The 24,668-nt window shown below is 36.0% G+C and overlaps 1 protein-coding gene across 1 annotated transcript in view; it reads left to right on the forward strand.

Moving 5' to 3' along the window:
• The window catches only part of Cdh8 (cadherin 8), a 357,383-nt gene that overhangs the window by 193,481 nt on the left and 139,234 nt on the right, over positions 1 to 24,668 (forward strand). The window contains exons 4-6 of the mRNA XM_059263074.1: positions 12,981 to 13,148; positions 17,269 to 17,456; positions 21,250 to 21,503. Of these exons, the coding sequence (XP_059119057.1) occupies positions 12,981 to 13,148; positions 17,269 to 17,456; positions 21,250 to 21,503 (610 nt within the window). The remainder of the gene's footprint in view (positions 1 to 12,980; positions 13,149 to 17,268; positions 17,457 to 21,249; positions 21,504 to 24,668) is intronic.

Consider the following 24,668-nt stretch of genomic DNA (forward strand, 5'->3'; position numbering starts at 1 on the left):
GAGTCATAAATTTTCCAAATACAAAACATATTGCAAACTTAAAAGTTCCACAGTCTCTACCAACTCAAATACTTTAAAAGCTAAGTCTCAGAGAGTCTCATTTAAAATCCAAGATGTCTTAAAAATTCGAAGTCTCAACTGTGGGCTCCTATAAAATCAAAAAGCCACACTCCCACAGTTAATTAATTCAATGCCCGATGTCTGTCATTCACTCATGATCTTCTGGGCTCCTTCAAAAGACCTGGGTCAGTTTTCAGGCTGGATCTTTGCTGTACAAAGAGCCTGTCTTCTAGGCTCAGGCAGCCTCACTCCACCACTGGGGATGTTCTTTAGAATCACCCAAGGTCCATGGGCATCTCCAGACTGCTAGGACCTTTTCCTACAACTGGGCTGCCTGTTAACCAATAACCTCTACAGGGCTCTCTTTCTGGTGCCAAGCTTCACATTTTTTGCATGACCCCTTTAATCCGGGGCCTTCAACTGCCAATAAGGCTACACCCTCTCCAAGGTTGCTCTCTTGGCCTCTCATAGTACCAACCCTGGGCTTCTTTCAGGAGTCCTTCATGTCTTCAAAACCAGCACCTCCTTCCTGACACTTACACTACCAAGTCTGGCTGCCAGCATGGAGTACAGCCTTGGCCATCTGTGGAACACAGCTTCTGTGCACTGACTCTCAGGAACCACTTTCCAGGAGATTTCACCTCAGTTATGCTGGTCTCTTCCTAAATTGTGGGGCATACATGGGCTGCAAAGAGGGTGCCACCTGAGAGAAAGTTAGACAAAAAGAGCTTAAGCTTTAAGCTGTTTATATAGAAAGTAGATACAAAGGATGGTATGGAGAAAAAGTTAGCTTAAGCTGTTTATGCAGAGAATAGATACAAAGGATGGCTAAGAAGAAGTTAGCTTGGGTTGTTTGTATGGAGATTAGAGACAAATAGTGAGGAAGAAAGTTAGCTCAAGTTATTTATGCTAAGACAAAATACTAAAAACAAGAGATGATGTCAGGACATAAACAACTTGTAAATAAGGTGACCTTTAAAATGATTGATTGGTTCCTTCACCCCCTCCTAGGGTTCTGAGGTTTTCTGGTATAAAAGAGGCTTACTGCCTATCAATAAATGAGTTCTTGCTTGACTTGACTCCCCGCTGTGTCTGATTGTCTCCAGGTAAGAGGGAGGGCGCATGCTTACCTTTCCTTGGTTCCAGGCCACCTCTTCACAGGTGACCTAAGTTCTGGGTGGGGCAGGTCCCCACACTAAATCACCATCATTTCCTCAGGTCCAGCTGACCAGCATCTATTATCCCAGAAAAGCAAAACGTTTTCTTCAGTGGTTCTGGTCTCTTGTTATTCGTTTCTGATTCTTCAGCTCCAGCTGATCAGATATCACAAATTCTTCACATAAATAGCCCCATAGAGTCTTGTCTTCCCTCTGGAATTTTACCAGCCAAGCTTCCATCATTTGCATCTTTCTAAGTGTTATTATCTTCTAAGGTCCTATAGCACAGCCCATTGAGCTCTCAACACTCAATGGCTTTTCTAACCCAAGGTTCTAAAGTCTTTACCCAGTCGTCCCTAAAATAACATGGTCAGGTCTGTCACAGCAATATCCAGTCCTCATACTGGAAACTGTATTAGTTTAGAGGCGATGTTCTAACTAATCCACTTGTCCAACAATGGCTGTCTACCAAGGGAAGGTCCAATAATCATCCAGTCCTTGTACAGTCCAGGAGGCTGGATATCTCATTTGGTCTTCAGTACATACCAGAATCCAGAAGAATTAGGCTCTCATGCCAGTAAAGGAACAGGCTTGCCAATGCAAATGAGAGCAAGCTTCCTTCTTCCACGTCCTTTATCCAGGCTGCCAGCAAAAGGTGTCCTTATTAAAGGTGGATCTTACCCCATCAAAAATCTGGATTAGATGCATATCTTTCTACCTCAAAAGATCTGGATTAAAAGTGAGTTTTTCCACTTCAAATGATTTAATTAAGAAAAAAAAATCACTCACAAGTGTCCCCAGCCACTTGGATTTACTTTAATTCCAGATGTAGTTGAGTTGAAAACCAAGAATAGTCATCACCATGTTTCTATATCCATTTTATAGGTAAGGAGACTGTGTTTCTAAAAGTTGAAAATAGTCACCAAATTTATTTTAGACTCATGTTTGAATCCTGGATCATCTCTTTGTGGGTGAGTACAAAACATGTGATTTAGCACAGCATAGGTCTGCTGTTCTTATCTGTTTAAGTTCAGAATGCCCAGGAGAAAGCATCGAGTTTCATGCCAACTTACACTTTGCTTCTGTGAACCACCTCTTACCTATTTAATATATAATTAGTTATTGGAATCTTGGCTTAAGGAAAGAATATTGCCATCAAGCTCTTCACAGAAATAATTCAACTTGATTGAGGAGTCCCTGGAAATGTTTTCATTTAGGAGAAAAGGAATTTTTTACTCTATTTCTGAATAGAAATAATTACAAGTACTTCCTTATAACTCAAAATTAGCCATTTAAGTAGCATCAGCTATTGGCTAGTACGGTGTGGATAATGGAAATTGATGTGCACAGAATTATTTAACAGGGGATTAAAAGAGCTATGATGGCAACAAACTGTACCTGACACTCACTGTATTTGTTGTATTTAACAATGCAGAGATAGGATGTGATTGTTAATTCATTTGCTAGGATTTAACCTGATATTCCATATGGATGTGAACACATGGATATGATCTACACAGTGGGATGATGAAGAAGCCTTAGTTTTTTTAATCTAAGGCTATATTTCATGATAAAACAGGAATTTTACATACAAAAAGGCAATTTTTACACATTGAGATACTTGAATGATTCTCTGTGGTTTTACTTAAAAGTTTTCAGCTTGCTGTTCTGTCACAAACATATTCAAAGACAATAACACTGAGTAGAGAGGTTAATACATTTCATTCATGTTTCACAATCAGAATGTAAGATGTGAATTCTTGTACTGCCACAGACTTTTCAACCTTGCTTAAGACTTTCTGTACAGCTGTCTCATACCAAACTCCTAACCTACAAGATAGTAAATATTCAAACTCTCAAAAGCAAATTGTTTTCCTATCAGCTGTTGAAAGAGACTTTAGATGTTATGTCTATTTTTTTTAAGATAAATACATAGCCATAGAACTTCAAAAGCAACAAGTAGGACTAGAATGTCATTTGTAATTAATATATAAATATCATATATACCAATTTTTCATAAATTGTTCCCCAAGTAACTAAATAATAAAGTATTACTATGATATATAACATCATTCCCCATTTTGAGGACTTTTGAGTGTATGTATGTACAATACTGGAACACTGTACCCACATTTACTGAGACCTGTAATTAATAACCTGAATGCTAGTTATGAAATAGGTAAGGTGTCCAAATGAACAGAGAAACCTCTTGAGTACTACAGTCTACGAGCTATAACCTCACTGCCAGACTCCTCTCTCTTGAAAGTTCATACAGCCTGAATCTGTGACTGAACTCTCCTGAAATAACAGTGTTTGACCTTGAAGGTACTAAGTGAGCTTCCTACAGCGCTAATGTCTCTGGTCTCTGGAGACTTAGATGGTTATTAGTATGTGCCAAGAGTTTGCATATTCAGAAAGGAATCTCCAGAAAGTTTGAAAAAATCTCCAGTTGCTATTCCTCCTTCGGCTTTATCTTCCCTCCTACAATTTTTTTCCTCTTATAATTGTATTATATTCTTCTCTCTTAAAGTTACTGCAAACCTCTTCTGTGTCAGGGATTTTGTTATGTTTTGGGCATATGAGGATGAATGAGATGTGGCTTTATATATGGTAATTTGCTCTCAGGACAGATTGAAATAGTAAAAGTGGTAATGAAAATGAGACAAAACAGAAAATTAATTGCTGTGAGAAGGTTCCTAGCAAAAATGCATGATAAAAAGGAGGAAAGTAATTAGTTCTACCTGGAAAGGTTTCCATGCTGATGAAACATCAGAGCAGACTCTGCAAAGATTAATGGACTTTAAGAGGTACAGTAAAGGGAAAGAATGGACTGGGGTATATTATTCACACACATTTGTAGATACACTAAGATATGTGCCAGTTCTGAAGGAAGGACAATGCCTGAGTCTCAGAGGTGTATGCTGTGAAGAGAATCACATAGAAACATGTTTAGGAACATAACATTTGGAAAATGTTGACTATAAAAAAATCTTTTTGTTACTTTATAAAAAAATTAATGAAGCACATTTATACCTTGAAATGGTTTATTTTGTTGATTTTAAGTATTTATTCCAATTATTATCACTGAATTAATAATCAAATATTAATTTTCATATATGTATGCTTCTATTTGTAAAATGCAAACAAAAATATGTGTGAATTTATACATTCATTTGTAATGTATGTCCATGTTTATAAGTATAAATGCAAAATATTTATTTCCTTACATATGTCTATGAATGTGTATGTGTTTAATGTTTCAGGGAAAGCACTAGGTTTTTACTTCTCATGCTATAATACCAAAACTTATGCTCTTATTTGAAAATTTACAATGTGCTATATATGGGATAAGCAGGCTAGAAGGAATTTAAGTTATCCTTCTGAATGTCACATGACTTACAATTTTTCCAAACCAAATTCTACTGTATCTAATGTCTGAGTCTATTCTCTAAAACATGGAAGTTCTGTCTTTCCTATTGTAGGGTACAGAGAAACAGGGCTCAGGTCACTATAGTACCTTCCACAGAACATAGCAATCTGTGCTTGTGCGTATTTCATTCTCAGTTTTTATATGCATACTATAAAATACATCAAACATGACATATATTACTTCTAAAGAAAATTGGAAAATTGCTATAAATATTTTTATGTTGCTAAGGAATTTTTATAATATAGTTGCTAATGCTGGCATGGCACTCTAAGCCTTTGATCTCTGTATCCTTTACCACTGATTTAATACTTCCCTAAATTTGAAATTTAAATAATCTTAAAAATAATATCTTACAAAAATCTGAAAATCAAAACACAAAAATTTGAAGACAGAAGAAATAATCATTTGTAATTTTCGTAGAAAATCTTGTTAGTTTCAAAAATCTGAAGTAAAATATGTAAGTAAGCCTTGGAATCCTGATCCGTTTCACTTCTTTGATTTGCAATGATTTCATTACATTTTTAAGATTATAGGAGATACTTATGGTATTTCTCAGTACCCAGGTTACTGCACATAGATAGAAAAGTCCACAAATGACCATCTCTCATATGCACACTCTCCCATTTAATAACCTCTAAATCACTTATAATCAGTCTATAGCATAAATGCCCTGTGAATAGAGGTTATTGCTTAGGGACTAACACAAATAAAAAAGTTTCTACACATTTATTACATGTCTAATTAAAATATATTTTAACCCATAGAGGTAATCTATAGATGCTGATCCAGTGCCAGTGAATATAGAGACTTATAAGATCCAGGGTAATATATCTACCTATCTATCTATCTATCTATCTATCTATCTATCTATCTATCTATCTATCTGCCTATCCATTTATCTGTATGTTATTGCTTACAAAGGGAAAAATGCAGCCTCCTTTGAATGGTACACAGGCTGATTGATTAATTTTCTCAGGTATTTGTGTAAGTGCTCCTCTTTCTTCATGAAATCTTTGTGCAGGGTTAGCATTTTCATGACACCAGTTTTGAGCAACACAGTAGGCAAGTATGATGTATCTCCTCTCATGTTTTTGCCTTTCATAACTGGCAGCATGTAGCACCAATCACATACCCAGCAAGATGAAACAATGCAGTATAGGAACTTCCACAAGAGCTTATTCCTTGTGAATCTGTGCCTCTTAACCTCATAAGTGAAAGACCCTCTATCACAGACGGTGAGATAATAATTGCACATTGAATCAGCAAGGGCTTCTGGGGATAACAAAGGTAGGGGTTTCATAACTGGGATAATGCCTTCAACAAGACTCATTCAAAAGAGGAGTCTAGCGCAGCATTTTATATCCACTGCAATCTCTGTGCAGTGCAATCTGGGAGACCCGAGAGGAGTGAATTACAGTAATCAGCCTTCAGTATGACAAAAGACTTAATCAGCATCTCCTTGCCTTTCTCATGAAGCCTCTCAATCTGGTGAGATCACGGAAATTATAAAAAGAAGTTTTTGAGATGGATACAAAATTCTTCTCAAATGATAACGTTAAAGACAATGGAAATGGGGGGAAATCACATACAAGTTTTACATTTCTGAGTTGTCTGAAACAGGATTCTAATCAGAAGCACTCCCTCGGTTTTTAGACACAAGGAGCAGCTGTTTAGCATTGGGAAGAACTTAGTCCAGTCTAGGATTCTCCATTCTGAAACTTTGCACTAGGGAAATCTTTATTTGATTGAATAAAGTAAAGTTAAAACCATGTCTTTTAAATACCAGAGAAGCAGGCACATGGGTCTATTCATAGCAAGGTTATCTGTGCAGACTGCAGAGGGAGACGATCCCTCTTTCACTTTATCCCTCTGCCATGGTTCCCTCAAATCCCTCACCTTCCCTACCTGAACTCCCCAGTGCCAGTTCCAAGTATTCATTGAATTAATCTGTGGAAAATAAAAGTTCTCATTAATTATCTGATTAGATTAGATTTTTTAAATGGAGTTCTAGGGAATTTCTCTTAAAATACATTAGTTTCAGCCTCTACTGTGAACCTAAGAAGTGAGTGTTATAGAATGGAGCAGGACTCATGTATTACTTAGATTTCTATTGCCTTGATACAAGACAGAAACTACTCCAAGGAAGGTCACTAATTTTGGTATATATTTCAGAAGGTTCAACACATGGTTGCTTGGCCACATATACTTGGGCAGAACATCATGAATGGTATGGTAGCTTGAATATAATTTGCCCCCATAATCCCATAGTCTCATAGGGAATGGCACTATTAGGAGGTGAGGCCTTGTTGGAGGATGTGTGGTAGTGTTGGAGGAGGCTGGATGACACACATCTTTAATCCAGACCTCGAGGCTGGCAGGCACACCTTTTATCTGCACCACAACTTCTGGAGGAAGTGTATCATTGTGGGGGCAGGCTTTGAGGTTTCATATAAGCAGGATACCACCAAGATGTAGCAGTCTCAGCTCCAGCACCACCTCTGCCTGCACATTGCCTTGCTCAATAGTTGACAATGACAATAGTTGACTGAACCTCTGAAACTGTAAGAGAGTCCCCTCAATTAAATGCTTTCTTTGTAAGAGTTGCCATGGTCATGGTGTCTCGTTATAGCACTGGAAACCCTAACTAAGACAAATGGCAAGGGGCAAGAAGCATGAGTAGGAGGCTGTTCTCAGGGTGAACAAAAAGCAGAGAAAAAGGGAAGGCTTTCAGACCAGGTATAAACGTCAATGGAAACCTCAATGACCCACATCTACAGTTTCTACCACATCACAAAATGGTACTGCCACCTGGTATTTTGTATCTTAACTGTAACTACCAACTTGTTTTCCTCAATGAACCATGCACTTATGCTTGACTTTTCTCAGCCTCATGGGATGTTAGGAGCCTTCATTTATGAAGGAGAAAAGATTATTGTGGGAATGTCTTGTGATTTAATCAAGGTTAGCTAATTGAAGAAGAGGATAAATGTAAACTTTAGAAGAAATACCAATCTAGAATTTTATGGAAATTAAGAACCAAGGTGCAATAAAGTAATTGTATTAACTCAAAGTTCTTCTGGAATTGTTATCGTTTAAAAACTACTTGGGCCGGGCGGTGGTGGCGCACGCCTTTAATCCCAGCACTCGGGAAGCAGAGGCAGGCGGATCTCTGTGAGTTTGAGGCCAGCCTGGTCTCAAAGCGAGTTCCAGGAAAGGTGCAAAGCTACACAGAGAAACTCTGTCTTGAAAAAATAAAAAAAAAAAAGAAAAGAAAAGAAAAGAGAAACTACTTGGTTTGTTTTAATACGAAACTATTTCTCAAACACTTCATGACAAGCACAGAAAAAACTATTGATGAGAGGTAAGGGACACTAGGGAAGTTCAGAACCTGTAGTAGGTCGAGGGAAGGGGCAAAAAGAATGGAGTAGTGCAAAATAAAGTCGTAGATATGGACGGAAACGTAATGATTAAACCCATCACCTTATATGACAACTTAAAAAAAATGAGAAAGAAAAAACTCACATCAAGGAGCTTAACTAGTTGGCCCAGAAGAAAGCATTTAGTTAAATAATATTTTGAAAAGACTGTGATCCCTAGTTTGTTACCAAGTTGCAAAGGATTCTTAAATATACATGATCTCTTGAACATGCAGCTGAGCACGGAAATACAAACACTGGCCACTATGATAATAAAAGGGATGTGTACTTCATATCTTGGACAATACAAAGTTCTCAAAAAGAGAGACTATTAAAAAAGCAATTTTTGTTTGTATTGTCTGATATAGAGGTCCTAGGAGGCTCCTATTTGCCTTATTAAAATCAAAGCTGGAGAGTGACAAACAGTGCCAGTTAAATGAAGGTTTGTCTCCTTTAGTGTCCACATGTCCAGCTTTTTGAACTACAAATCTGAGAAGAAAAACAACCTGTTCTAGTTACTCATTTCCTGCTTTATGTTAGATGGTATGAAGGATGAACCAATACATATATACATATACATATATATACATGTATATATGTATATACACACATATATACATACATACATATACATACACATATACGTACATATATATATTATATATATATAAATTCTCTTTGGCGCATGAACACCCTACAACTGCTGATTTCAGGGTAAAAATATGAGCCAAAGCTGAGAAGATTTTTTAACACAATTTCAATCTTCTATTTTAGGAGTTTTCAAGGTCTTGCAATGCTGTAGAAGTGAAATGACCTGTCTTTTGAGTAGGAATAAAAATCTCAAGTAACCATGTATAGCTAGGACACAACACAAAGAGAAAAATGGGTAGATGAAAGGCACTAGCAGTTTCAACTACACTGCCTTTATAGCCACAGGGTAGCTGCATAGAAAGTTCTAGAAATTCTGTCTTGGATTTTGTAATGAATTGCTGCTAGTACTAAGGTTAAGATTAGAGGCAGTGGGCTCGGGCAATCTGTTCATTATACAGTTTGAACTGAAGCCAATTACTTGTGTTGCATGTCCTGAAGAAACCTTGGAGGGAATCCCCACTTGCTTTAGCAATCAGGAAAGTTACTCCCAACATCTTAGAAAAGAAGATAAAGAGTAAAGCTGTTAGACAGAAATCCTTCCAGCTTGGTATTTTTGAACTATTCACTTAAGGTAGTATTTTCATTGTGTCCACAGGTTTGTACATACTCTGTTTTTCAGTGATCCACCTCTGAACTACAAAGAAAATACTTCTGACCTATTACTACCTGGGAAACAAAGATGCTAGCAATGACTTTAGCTCACGGATTAGAATGTAATAATATATTAACTATACTTTAGACTCTTGACATAAATGGGTAATTAGGGAAAACTTAATACAAGGGCTCATGACAAAAGGATGATTTGGTTAATGGAAACCACAGACACAGCTTTCAAAAGTGGCATCAGAAGAGCCATCAACAACCCTTATCCTTGAGGGAGTAAGACAGACAGTGAGATATTAGACAGAGGTTTGCTATAGCAATACATACAAATTAATAAAATGGAGTGGCCATGAATGTGATGAAGGTTCTTGTGCAGTCTGGAAATCACCCTTTTTCACTCTTACTACCTTCTAAAATGATCTTCAATGGTGGAATCTTGCAGAAAATCAGAAAGTAGATTTGCCTGAGCAAAGCATTAACATTACTCTTTATTACTGAGAGTAAGCATGGAGTGTATATAGTAGAACTGAGGAACAGCTGGAGAATACTCAGAACTCTACCATCAAGACAAGTGTTAAATACAGTCAGGTAGGGCAAAGAGAAAGGGGGAGGGAAAAATATGGGATCCATAGTGTTGCCAGAACTTTGGTGTATGTGTCTTAGAATTATGAGTCTTAGAATTCCTGCCATGAAAGGCTTGGTATTATCGCCACTTGACAAGGTGGAATAGTGAACTGTGATGTGTTTCAAAACTATTTTTCATGGGCAAAAACTTAGTAAGAATGAGAATAAGATAAGAAGCTTGGTGTGTTTTTCTTCAATTAAAGAGAATATTCACAGAAACAATTAGCTTGTCAATATGGACACACCTTAGGAAGTATGGAAGATAGGTTTCATTGTAGGAGGCAAACACAACTGTATAATTGACTGACATGACATCTTGCTTAATTTTATAAGAATCTCTTCCATATTGATTGGTGGCTCCTGTTGTGATAATAGACCCTTACAGCATTAACCAAGGCATGATATTTTCTACTTATACAAGAACTGTTTTAATTCCAGTCTCTATGAGATATTACCTTTATTCTAATGATGTACAAAAATGATGAGGTTAGTAAATTTTAAGCTGCCATTATTCTGAGGAAGTTGAAAAAAATTTCCTATTCAAATAACATGAGAGGTTCTATGTAGAGACCTCAACCCACCAATTTCTTGAAAAATTTTGCTATCTTTTTGGAGGCACTATATCAAAACCTTACGATTATTAAAAACACTATGTCAAATTGAAATCCTCAAATGCAGTCTTTAATGTACCAGATGACTATTCATAATAGTGATGCCTAAATAAATATTCTTTTTAATATTATGTGAGCCAAGAAGCTTCTAAAGCTTCTGACTGAAAATGGGCCCATAAACAATAAGCATATTCCAAATTATGGTAATGCATATCTACAGCAGAGTATACCAAAATGCTCATGATGAGGTTTGATTATTCTGTGGCTTTTCTTGATTTTTTTTTTCTTCACAATAGTGGCTTACCTAAATCTGAATGATGGTTATGGCTTTCCATTTACATTTTTGTTTGTGTTTTAACAATAGATGTATGACCTTTCAGTTGTATTACACATGGTCAAATACTGTAATAAACAATTTTCTTGAAATATATCATTATGTAATGGCAACTATTTCTAACCAAACAGTGTAATTCAATCAACTACTGACTTTATGGGTGGCCTTGAGACAAAAGTGTTGTCAATGACCATTGACACGATAAGAACTCATACTTCTTCTGTTTAGTGCTTGGCTGAGTCCTATTTCTCTTGATGCTTTCATACCTCTGATGCTACCCAAGTTATTCAAAGATCCAAACTCTTTGGAAGCCCTTCACAAACAGACAATTTAATTAAAACTGTTAGTCCTAAAAGAAAATTGGAAGTGCAGTTTCAGATTTGATAAACAAAGAACATTATCAGCAATTTGAATTGAATATTGTGTTGTTGTTGGATTGGAATCAAGAGTAGGACTGATCTATATTCATTAAGTTATGGGTGTGAAATTGAGGGTGGAATGATAACCACTTATTGTGTTTGGGGGTTGAAAGTGAGGGATGGAGATGACTTGCATGTATGGTGTTATGATGCTAGAAATAGGGGGTGAAATGATTTTTTAGTTAGGATAGATTTTTTTTTTTTTTTTTTTTTTTTTACTTACAACCTCACTTTAACATGCAACCACTCAATAGAACTATTTCATTGTGGGAACTTAAAAGCAGAAGGGATTCCTTTGACACATACTTAAATAAATGAATAGGAAACATAAAAGCATACTACTGAGCTGGAGATAGAGCTCAGTAGTAGTAGTTGACTAGAAGGCATGAGATCTTGGATGTTCCTATCAGTGAAAAACAACAAACAGCTGAAGAAACAGAAGGTGAAGGAGAAAAGAGAAGAAGGAGAAAAGAACAAAAGATGCAGGTAGCAAGGTCATAACAAAACTATTGGGTTCTGAAAAGGTGAGAGAACTAAATAGGTTGGATATGTGTCATCATGAGAATTTCAAACTTGTGGTAAATTCATATGATGAAAACCTATGTACCTGTAAGGATCAATGGGATTAGTCACTACATACTTACAAAATACAAAACTCCTAAATGACATTCACTGTGGGAAATAATGAAGTATGAGAAAAATACTAATATTCGTATTTACACTTGTGCTTGCATGTTTATAAGCACATACACACATAAATACTAAATGGATAATGAACTTGAAATTAGATCACAACATGTGCAATATTTATCAGTGAAGAAAGGCATGTGAGTAGACAGAGAACTATGTAAAGGGCTTTCAAAATAATGTCAGAGACATATAAACAGATTTAAAAATATTTAACAATATATTAAAATAGTAATTTTAGTATATCTTAGTTATTACACATATCTAATTAAACTTTAAAAATGTATCAGAAGAAACTGCACAAAGAACATAGCAGTAATGTTTTTCTGCTCCTTGTTATTATCTTCTCTGTATCTTTCTAGTTTTCTAATAGTGTTATTACTTTTATAGTAGAGGAAATTATACGACTAAACTGTCAAATGAAAGTGTATATGAGTAGCACGACAGTAGAATTTAAACATATGTATGTTTTACTTCTGACTGGTGTTGTATTTGTCTGAGGTGATTCCACTTATTCATTTATTTTGTTCACCTTCTTAATGTATTTGTGAGCCAAAGAATAATTTATCTTTGACCTTAGAGCCTCCAAGCTGTTTGTTGATTTACTCATCTTCTAAGGGAATTGGGGTGTGTGATAAATTGAAGGATTGTTTCACTTCCAGGGTTTTCTTGCTAAAATGAGTCTGTGCTGGGATTTATACTTTAATTTCATAGGCAGTTTGTTTTCTAAAGTATGTATTTACAAATTCTCTTAACGCCTCACAATAGGTTTTTTTACAGGCTATCTATGAATGCCTATGACTACATTCAGACTCAACATAAATATTAGAGATATATACCAGTTTAATACCAACAGAAAAGGAAATCTTCTTGAATAGGCACTTGATGTATGCATAAGTGTGTCTGCATATCTGTGTTTATGTACGTGACATATTCATTGCTTAGTGAATGCTCTATTGAAGCCCATTCTTCCATCTCTTTCACTCAGCTATTATAAAGACTGCCCTTCCAAACATGGACCGAGAAGCCAAGGAGGAGTACCTGGTCGTAATCCAAGCCAAAGATATGGGAGGACACTCTGGAGGTCTGTCTGGAACCACAACACTTACAGTGACCCTTACTGATGTTAATGACAATCCTCCAAAATTTGCACAGAGTAAGTGATTTCCTGAACTACCTGCAAATCATACACATTTTTAGTAAAATTTTCCTCAGCATTACAAAACCTGATAACAGCTATAGACTGCTTACTAGCAAAGCATGCCAAGATGACACACATTTACCTCCATTTTTATAATTTTAAGGACACTGAAAAAACCTTAAATATCATGAGCATGGTAGATAATAGAATCAGAAAGAATTTGAGTTAATGATGAAAAATTCATCCCTAATATTGATCCATTATTAATCCCATTGTTGTAATAAATAAGTAAAATCTGTAATAGGGAACAAACTATACATTAAAACTTCTTCCAAACAGACATCCTCTTTCCTGCCACCAGGTGCGACATCAGTAACCATTGACTCCATCCTGCTGAGGATCTGCTGAGCTTCAGCAACCTCAACAGAATTCTAGGCAGCCAATGTCAGTGGTCCAGTGAGATGATCATAATCTATATACATCCTCATCCTTTCATAAAACACTTCTTATAAGCATGCATCCAAGAAATATGATACAGAGTAATGTTTCAACGAAATCTTACAGACATGACAGGAGGACTCTTGAATCGAGAAATAAAGCATGCATATAATTACATGGAATAGGATGAAATCAATAAGCCAAAGGAGAGAAAAATAGACATCAGTGCTAGAAATCTATGGTTACAAATACATATATCAATAATAGTATGTTTGTGTATTTGCATATGCATATTCACTTTTAAATATTCTGAATAGAAGTAAAATTAGATGGATATTTTTGCCTAGTTTATTTGATTTAATTTAATGTCCTCTCTGCTCAGCCATGTTATCACTAAAAGACACTTATTTTTAAGGCTGAAAAATACACTGATGTTATAGTCGTACACACTGCTACTTCCTTATCTAATCTTCCATCAATGGGTTCATCACTTATTTCTATTTTGGGGGTACTGTAACTAGTATTGCCCTCAATTTGTGTGTGTATTTGTGTGATTGTGTAGATACAGGAAATTTTTGTTCCCCTTAAATACATACAATATAAAAATGATAAAATATTTTTCTGCCATTGAAACCCAGGAGACTGGGGAGTTAAGTTTTCTGAAAGACACTAAAAATGAGTCTACAGACAAATGAATTGGGACTGAATTAGTACACCATGTTAAGAACTATGACGTTTAGTGTAAGATCATTATGAAGTCATTAAAATATCTTAATTTGTAAGTGAACTGATTGACTCTGTTAAAGAGAAATAAGAGAGAGAGAGAGAGAGAGAGAGAGAAATAAGGACCTGTGTCTTCATCACATTACAGTCCATCAAGAAGAAGTTTACAGACTTTTTCTTCAAAGGTGTTAGGAGTCATGGTATGCAAAGATAGTAGAGATGTAAGTAGAATAAAGCATAGGGCCTGCAAGTTCTTCAGTGTTAATTATGTATGCCTAAGGATGGATCACCTTATGATTTTAAGAAGACAACTTATCATATTAATGATATCAGTAGCTAAGTATCTGGTAGAGCTTTCTGCTGGCTTCGGAAACACCAATTGAAAACTCTTTTATGAAAAGAAAGAGAGAAACTAGGAAATGAGAGTAGAGAGTAGAGGAGACGGGTGGAGCTTTAAAATCAAACATTTGATGAGTAATTGAGAATTCATTCATAAAAGTGCCAAGGCAGTAAGTATAGAGATATATTTTCATATAGAATTATATAACTTTTATTTCTGCCCCCCTGTGAATTATGACCCTGTTAAGAAAAATTTTTGGAATAATTCATCCTATCATTATTTTGCTTTCTGCTACTTTGTGGTTCACTTAGTCATATGCAACTCATCTTTTGCAGAAAGATGATTATTTCAATTCAACAGTGATAAGTGAGTTTCTAATGTATTTCCTTTTGTGGAGGTAATAATTATTAACTATGATTGTCCTGATGGAGATAACAAGAACACACAGAATTGTTGTGGAATAGCATTTTAACTAGGCAAATATGTGTTACACTTGTTTATGATATGTTTGTTTAATGATGTAAGGATGTGTGTTTAATTATGTAAAGATGTGTTGTATCTGTTTCACCTTGCCTGCATAAGGCACCTTATAGTTCTAATAAAGAGCTGAATGGAATGGCCAACATCTAGGTAGGAGAGGGAATAAAAAGGAGAACTGGAAGAATGAGGGAAGGAGGACGAGACAACTAGGGACATGCCCCAGGGCAAAAGCCAGGCATACACTGGCCAGCCAGATGTACAGAAGCAAGGAAAGTAAGATATACAGAGGTAAGAAGTAATAAGCCCTGAAGCAAAAGGTAGATAAAGAGAAACAGGTTAATTTAAGTTCAAAGAGATAGCTAGAAACGTGCCTAAGCTGAGGTAGGGCATTTGTAACAAAAAATAGTCTCTGTGTCATGATTTGGGAGCTGGTTGGTGGCCCTAAAGAAAAATCCTGATACACAGAATGGCAGTGGATAAAGGAATGTTCCATTTGCTTAGCTTTTCACAAATTCCTGGTATAGGATTGGCAGTAAGGTGAAGTCCACTCATTGGCTATTTACTAATAAGTATACCAGAGAGATATTCTCCAAATTCACATGGAATACAAACCTTGAGAGAATTGGGCAGCATGTGTTAGATATAATGATTTTCTTTGCTCACCTTATGGTAAAACCACTTGCAAAATGGTTTTATACTTCAGTCCCATAACATTACAATCCAAGAGAGTTTTACTTCATCATTAAGGAAAGGAGCTTAAGGAACTTTACTAATCAAATTAACTCGTGTTCAATTCTATTGGATAATACAAACCATGGTTATTCATGGTTTCAGCATTTGAGTTTAAACTGTAGTTAGGTAAAGTTCTACAGATTTAACTTTTCCTTTGAGCTTGTTGCTCATTGAACAGTTGTTTCCTCCTTGTTATGGTTGCAATAGGACTCAGTCTTCCTGAGGTTGGGTTTGCATGAAACAGGCTCTGAGACAGCGACCCGACTATAAGTAATTTATCTTCCCCAAGGAGCACCAGTGGGGAAGTGAGAACAGGCAGGTTAGAAAGCCAGCTGTGTGTACAACCCAAACACTTGCCGCTGTGGATTAGTGTACCTTTATCCTACTGAGAAAAGTCTGAACTGATGGAAACATTTTAAACAAAATTGGCAATAACTCAAAGTTATCCCTTCAGAGAAGGGTGGAGTCTAGTATTTCATAAACTAACTCCTGTGAGTCTTTGATAACTGCTTCTGTGGGACGAATCAATGCTGGAGCAGTTCTTCCAGCCTGACACGCAATGGATGAAATGGAATCTGAAGGCAAGATAGAGCCCCGAGGCAAAGAAATACAAGAAGGAATAGACATATGTAGGGCAGATGAGCAGTAATGTGTTAATGGCCAGGGAGAGTGGTCGAGTACCACCAGCTTCCGCTACACCAATGAACATGACTGCAAACAACATCTCAACCAAGAAACTGGAATAAAAATAAGACAAAGGCTACTGATTAGACATGCTTTACTGTCCCCATAGGAGAATGAAAACATACTGTAATTGTATTTTTACCCAGGGAGTTTTAAAGGTAGGATTTTAGTCTTTAGAGCAATGAAGAATTTAGTGACAAGAGGAGTATTTCATGTATCTGGACAGCTTGCTGCAGGCCATGGCAGAAGTTTTGTAATTGGATTTTATCAAAAATAGTCTACAAGTTAGTAAATAGAAAAGTAAGTTCAAAAGTGACTTTCGATGTATTACACATTGCAGCTCTCTATGGTGAAATTAGCTTAATATTTTATGTGGGGCAACAATGAATATTCCCATAGGCAGGCAATGTAATTATAGAGTCAATAGGAAAGGAAATTCACATAGACTTACTAATATTCTGATGTGGTTACTACAAATAAATACTTGGTAAATTTATGGTTGAATCAGTATGTTTTCTGTCTCTGAAGAGTGTTGAAGAGGGTTCATTCATTCTTAGAAATACTTGTTTGACACTTGTTTCAGTGACTGTGCTTTCCATAGAATAGATATACCACTGTCTTGGTAGCATCTCTAGGCAAATCCTGAAGGTAGGAAATGTCCAATCAATTTTGCTAAATGAATCACTCAGTGAGTGGATAGTGTTTATGTACTACCCAGTGTTTCTCCTCTTTGTAAAGGTTTGTATCACTTCTCAGTACCAGAGGATGTGGTTCTCGGCACTGCAATAGGAAGAGTTAAAGCTAATGATCAGGATATTGGTGAAAATGCACAGTCATCCTATGATATCATTGATGGAGATGGAACAGCACTATTTGAAATCACTTCTGACGCCCAGGCACAGGATGGTGTTATAAGACTGAGAAAGGTAAGCTGAGGAGTATTTTCTTCAGTTTTTAAATATCTCCTAGAAACTTGGCTTGAAATCTCTGAGATCTGAGTTCTGAGGCAGAACCCAGATATGGTAGTCCTTAGATTTAACTTTGAAGATGAGATGAGAAAGTATGCAGAACAGCACTGTTGAGCATCACCAGTCACTTGGGACCACATCACATTTTAGATGTCTCATCTGGTAAACAGTTACCAGGATGTAGCTAGCCTCCTATTACTTCTCTCCACATGTATGATTCAGTGATTTTTCTCTAAGGCAAAGAAGTCACGAAGTCTTTATACAGGGTACTGAAGCCAAGTAACCTTCAACCAGTTGAGAGCAAAATGGATGGACAGTATTACTGGCTGGTGAAACTACTCCAGGATATAATTACGTACAGTTTTAATGGATTCTCAGTGGGACCACATCTCAATTGTGCCCCAGAAGCAACTAGTTCAGTAGTTTCTAGGCTTTCCCAATGTAACTTTCCTATTTCTGCTCCCCTGTTTCTTGAAATGTCCCTCCCAAATGCGTTGATGTTTCCCCAAGTCCTTATTGAAAACTCTGCTTACAAAGGAACTCAGAGACAAGCATGATGCTCAGAATCAGGCATCCTATGGAGTTCTGAGGCTCAGGAAGGAGACTAACTCTCCTACTATGGTTATTTTAAACCATGTGTCAAAAGTCCAAGCTTTATTCAAAATAAATTTCATGATTTCTTTGTTCTAGAGGTGAGGCCATTAGAACCAGAAGATAAATTTCTGGAAAAAAAAAATAAGAAATGAAGTTTTGAAACATTTTGGCCAGTGAACTGTGTTTTATTCTTGTTTTCATTTTGTTTTGGTGTTAGATGTGAACGATTCTGTATGTTTTTCAATTTGTGTTCTTCATCATGAACTCTTCCGTCACAAAAAGCATGCAACAATGAGCTCGTGTTGTATCACTACCAAGTTTTACGTGTGTAAAGAGAGGTCCATCTATGGATGACATTGTACTTTCTTCAATATTATTCTTGGCATCTTTGTTGCACATGATATTTTAAACAGTTTTTCTAAATTATGAATAAGCAAATACATGATGGGGCACATTATTGGGAATCATTAATTTTTTCTCTGCTGTCTTTAAGCATTAATATGCACAACATTAAGCCTGCTATGTAATTCTTTTTTGGGGGGGTTGTTTTTTATTATTATAAAATTTTCTATTCATTTTACATACCAACCATAAATCCCCCTCTCCTACCTCCTCCCCCAATATGCAATTCTATCATGTGACATGAAGTCAATGTTCTACTTCAGATATATTTCAGTGGAAGTGTGCTTGTTTATCATGAGTAAGATCATTGTATTCTATCTCTGGGACCTCAAAAATATATGTGAAATGGATGGTTGTGCTCTTAAAATCCTTATTGAAGAGAATCATCAAGGGAAACCTGGAATATTCTGGATATATTTTTGTTTAAAACTTATTACAATCAATGTTGGGGACGAATGACTATATTTATTTTAATTCGTCAGTGAGCAACACTATTCTTATGCTGAGATCCAATTTCAGAGTTTTGAATTAATAGTTGAAAAATATTTAAAAGCTTATATTTCTAATAGAGTGCTGTATAATTATGTTTAAGTCAGTTACTGAATAACTCAGAACCACATTTTCCTTGCCTAAAAAAAATCCTACTTCCATTTTTATTATTTTTATTAACTGGTATCCTTTGTTCCTGTCAGGTCCTTTTATAAACTGAAACAATGGGCCATTCATTGTGATTCTATCCGCTAATATTTATAAACTTGGAGGCATATGCCATGTACTTTGTGACATGAAAACCATAAGGTGATTTTAGAGGAAAGTGTATGAGGGGTCCAATTTCTATAGGCTCATGTGCCACTGTTTTTTAACTGATAAAGTCCTAAGGACATGAGTGTGTTTTTGGACACTTTATAGTTAAGCTAGGCTGAAAATTACAGACAGAAAGAAAAAAAGCAGAATCATCTTGGAGAACTGCCTGGTTTTGGTTTTTGGTGAACCAAAAAAATGAAGTGAGGTACAGGGAACCTATTTACCTATTTAGACAGACTGTTCCTTGAATGTCTTCTATGAAAAAGTCTAGAAACTATGTGGAGAATGCCTAGAGTTATCTGAGACTGGAGGCTGTGAAAAGATGAAGTGAAGAGAAAGGAGAGATGTTGATCCAAGGGTCCAAAACTACAAAACTAGACAATATTTAGTGGTATTTTGTGCAGTGTGATGGCCACAGCACTTCTAGAAGAATAGAGTCTTAATATCCACCCAAACTGATAAGATGGTGTGATGATGGATACATCAATTGACTTGATCAAGTCCTTGCTTTGTGTATTTGTGTATTATTGTACCTTAAAATATACACAATTACTACTTGTCAATTAATAATACTATTAACACAGAGCACATTTTAACTGATTTTGTAAAGTGCATGGAATGGCAAGAGAGTATGGGTGATTTGCAGGTTTTGAATATTCTCATACCATCATAAATCATCTCTTCCAAACTATACACAGACACATTGTTATTTCAGAATCAACAGGGAAGTGTATTTACACTGTTTACCCAAAAATATCAGGGAGGAGAACTAAGTACAATCACATCTGAATTCAAACATAAAAATCAACTTGGATGTTTGAAATAAGAATATATATTTAATCTTGCACAAGTGCTCTGTAAGACTTCGCTGATGATAGTTTTTGTTCCAGTTTTCTATTTTCTAAAAATTTGCATTGCAGATTTAAAGTTCTGTTTCTTCTGAGAAATTGCAATACATATATAAACTATCTTCTTGAATCTTGTCAGACTTGCCTTCTTAAAATCTGGAGTATTATAAGTTGCCAAGAATTTGCCTAGATGGGTTCTGCTACAGATCGGCTCTAATGTATATAAGGGAATGTATCCTCTTACATCACTCGGTTTACACCCATCATTGACAAAGTCTTTTGGACTGTTAAGGAATGATGACTCTTTCAGAAATACCATCAATGATAGAGCAATGATGGAATTTCAGTTTTTAAGTAGTAAGTGTGAGGCAAAGTCAGACCTAGTTGTGTCAGTTTATCTGGCTTCACACTTCGTTTTTCTAAATATGAACCAGAATAGCTCTGTTTATGAAGTCATATCTCTTTATATGTTTACCTGATCCATAGCACAGTACTTTTGACAGAGACCTAACAATGTCCCCAAAAGCAATAAGCCCCATTTCAGCCACATAATCAGTAAGAGTAGAAATGTTTTGGAAATGATATGAAATACTCTTTGTTAGGATTAGTGCTAAATCATGCTTTGTAATGACTCCTTAGACTAAACAATGATCATTTCTAGTCTTTCCATTTCACACACTGTTGCAGAAATGATAAAATATTGTTCCCAGATAGAGACTGTATTCAATACTGCCTTATCTGCCACTAGCAGAAACCTGGTTAACCAGATGATTAGAATGCTGGTCATGTCATCGATAGTAAAATTTTATTATGACTGTGAAGTGAAAATTTGATGTTACAATTCATGACTGTGAATATTCTGTGAATTCTAAGTGAAATGAGCAAAACAAAACAGAACAATAGATTAGGCTTGCTGAGCTTGTATAATAAACAAGTATCAATAAATGCCTGCAAAATTTACAGGTTGAATCTTGGGGAATGGATCCCATTAAGAGTCACAAACTGGCTTAAATGAGAATAACTTCCATCCATCCACATTATACTCATTTGTTCTTGCTGCTATGGTTTAGAGAGAAGCATTCATCTTTGTCATTTTTTAACAGCCTCTGGACTTCGAGACCAAAAAATCCTATACACTGAAGGTGGAGGCAGCCAATATCCACATCGACCCACGTTTCAGTGGCAGGGGACCATTTAAGGATACAGCAACAGTCAAAATTGTTGTGGAGGATGCTGATGAGCCCCCAGTCTTCTCTTCACCAACTTACCTCCTTGAAGTTCATGAAAATGCTGCTTTGAACTCTGTGATTGGCCAAGTGACAGCACGTGACCCTGATATCACTTCTAGTCCAATCAGGTATTTCTCTTTTAAGTATAGTATTTGCTGTTTCGTAGGACAAGAGAAAGAGCCTTGGGAACTGTTCTGTGATGAAGGGCTTTCCATCTCTTTATTCTCTCTCATTGTATGGATGGTGTGTACATTCATATATTTATCTACTCAGAGCTACAGACAATGCCTAGAAATAGAAATTTCAAAATAAACCAAGTTATTCCTGCTCTTGAAAAAGCTAGATGGAGATGCAAAATTGCAAGCATTTTATAGCACTTTGGGATGGATCTTTTTCATTTTATGCTTTATTATTTTTTAGTATTGCATGAGCATTTCCAGTTGTATTTTGTCTCTTCTGACAGATATAGTGAATTATATATTAGAATTCAGAGGTATGAGACCTCCATGTCACCACATTTAGAAGTCCCTATCTTGTTTCTGAATGTGAGTTTGAAATTACCTTCTTCTCAGTTTGTGAGTGTTTCTGATAAGTCAGCATCTGGACTGGTTTCTTTTAAGGAAAAAAAAATATTTCTGTGTCATTTAAAAATACCTCTTGTTCAGATTTTTTTTGCATAGATATTTATCCAAAGGATGAAAACATAATCATTTCTTCAAATTATTATTTTTGCTTTAAAATGAGGTTCAATTCTGTTCTTTTATATTTATTTGTAGACATCTTTTCTTTCTTAGAAGTCAACAAATGACAGTGTACATACTTAAGCTGAAATCACTCTAAGCATCTATTATCTTGTGTGCTAGTTGCCAAGGTTGAAGTGTTGGCTAATAATGTGTTTGAGAGTGGATTTCAAGTATTGTCATGAATATGTGTGTGTGTGTGTGTGTGTGTGTGTGTGTGTGTGTGTGTATGTGTGTGTGTGTGTGTGAGAGAGAGAGAGAGAGAGAGAGAGAGAGAGAGAGAGAGAGAGAGGTTGTGTGAGAGTGAATGAGTATGTGTCAGAGGATGTGTGTGAGTGTGTATGTGAGAGGGAGGGTGTGAAAATACTAAACATTTTCAATTTCTAAGCTACGAATATCTAGGATTGGCATCTTTGCAGTGACTTCTTCAGAAAATCTCTAGAAAAGTATATTTTCTGGAGCTTTTAGTTATTTACACCTTACAATTTATAGTACTATTTTATTTTTAGATACTAGTTTAATAGTTGCTTTCCCATGTGTTTTTGCCATTATATGCTTATATAGTAGACTTTCCATGTGCTTCAGCTACTGTGCACCTGAAAAAAAATATAGTACATCTATGCTTTTGAAAAAACAAAAGGAGTTAGAACATGAGCAAGAGAGGTAGAAACAATGTAAATAGAAACTTGCACATAAAAGTTGTAAAAAGCTAAAATTAATACTTACTTATATTATTTTTCATTAGTGTCTATTTACAAACTTAAAATATATTAAGTTCTCATTACTTTAGGGTAATAAAGCTAGGAGATAGAGGTGAAATTCTTCAGGACAGTAAATGCCTCAAACAACAGAAGATTGGGACAAAATGGGAATTATTTTCACATTAATCACAGCTCTTAATAAAATATAATTTATTTTTAAATTTGGGACAGTGAAAGGACACTCCCATGAAGATAATATAAAGAAAGCATTCTGGAGAAGAGAAAACCACTAAAAAGGTAGCCCTCCATGTGAGGATTTGACTAATGGCCTGGGGGCCATTCTCATCTCAGAATGCAAATAATAAACTATAGACATGCAGAATATCCTTCATCTGCTTGAAAGTATTATATCTGTGAGAAGGTCAAGTGTGAAATGTAAGGGTGGGAATAATCCAGAAACAGATAAATTTTCATAGGCATCCAAAAAATAGTTGTTCAGTGGCTTGACGGTGGGATTTAACATGAATGAGCACAGTTGCATTTGTTGCATGAATAGGTGAACTTATTTGCATTCCTCTTTCATGTTCTCTGTCAGAAAGCATTCTTACTTTTCCCACAACCCCAAGCATGAGACAAAATCTGAAGGTACTAAACCAACTGAAGTCCATTTATGAGAATAATCTCAAACCTTGGTTTGATGACATTTCTACTGCTTTAAGCAAACAACACATTTGTTCTCAGGAATATATTAAATCATGATTCCCTAAAAAATAAGGGATACACACATTATTATCACACACACACATCCACACACAAATACTTATATATGTATACATCATGTATTATATGTAATACATAACAAGGGAAACACACATTATCATCATCACCCACACAAATATGTATATATATATATATATATATATATATATATATATATATATTCCAAGTTCAGTGTTCATCACACCAATGACAATGCTATTATTATAGAATGGCATGTTCTTAATCAGGGATGAGATTTGAGGAGCTTTGTAACTCAAAACAAAAGAAACAATTGAATCACAGAACTAGGCATAAACCAGAGTCACTACCCCTCATGTTGCTTCTATACATCTTATAATCTTTCCTTTATTCTTGAGGAAAACCAGTTTTATTGAAGTAATTTCAGTTCCCAGGGAGCCAAGCTGCAATTCTCACTGTAACTGATTATAGCCATATCTATTATTGTCACTATTTAGAAAGGTGTGTGTGTAGGAAACTGGAGATTCTTCAGCAGCAACCATCTAGCTTCAAAACAGGCCATTTTTAAGTCCAGCTAAAGGGAGGTACTGGGAAGAGATGGACAGATCAAGTGTGCTTTGGTGACATAGACATATCAGTGCTTCTGATATATGCCAGGCAAGTGCAAGTTCCTACATGTCTCTAGTCCCATACCAAGAAGACACAGGTACTGTTTCAAAGTATATGTGGGAGACTTTGATATGTCAGGGAGTATGTGGGCTCCACAAAGTCCTGGCAGGTGGATTGTCCCCAGGAGATGACAGTTTAAGGAAGAACCACTGCTTTTTTCCCCTCCAGTATCATCTCTCCATTTCTGCCACCCTCCTCTGTCGCTTGGCTTACAGAAAGTAGCTTCCCTATGTCTATACACAAATGGCTAATTTGAGTAGAAAACTAAATTTCCCAACTAACCCGGTCAGTGCATAGTTCATTATGAAGCTAGCAGATGGGCTTAGAACAACTTTTCCTTTTAAAATAGATCTAGAGGTTGTGACATCTCAGGGAGTCTCTGGGCAATGGATAGCTACACATCATTTTCTTTTTAGAACTACTGTATTTCATACGCTGACAAGAG

Source organism: Peromyscus eremicus, chromosome 5 (assembly GCF_949786415.1).
Source record: "Peromyscus eremicus chromosome 5, PerEre_H2_v1, whole genome shotgun sequence".
NCBI classification, from domain to species: domain Eukaryota; kingdom Metazoa; phylum Chordata; class Mammalia; order Rodentia; family Cricetidae; genus Peromyscus; species Peromyscus eremicus.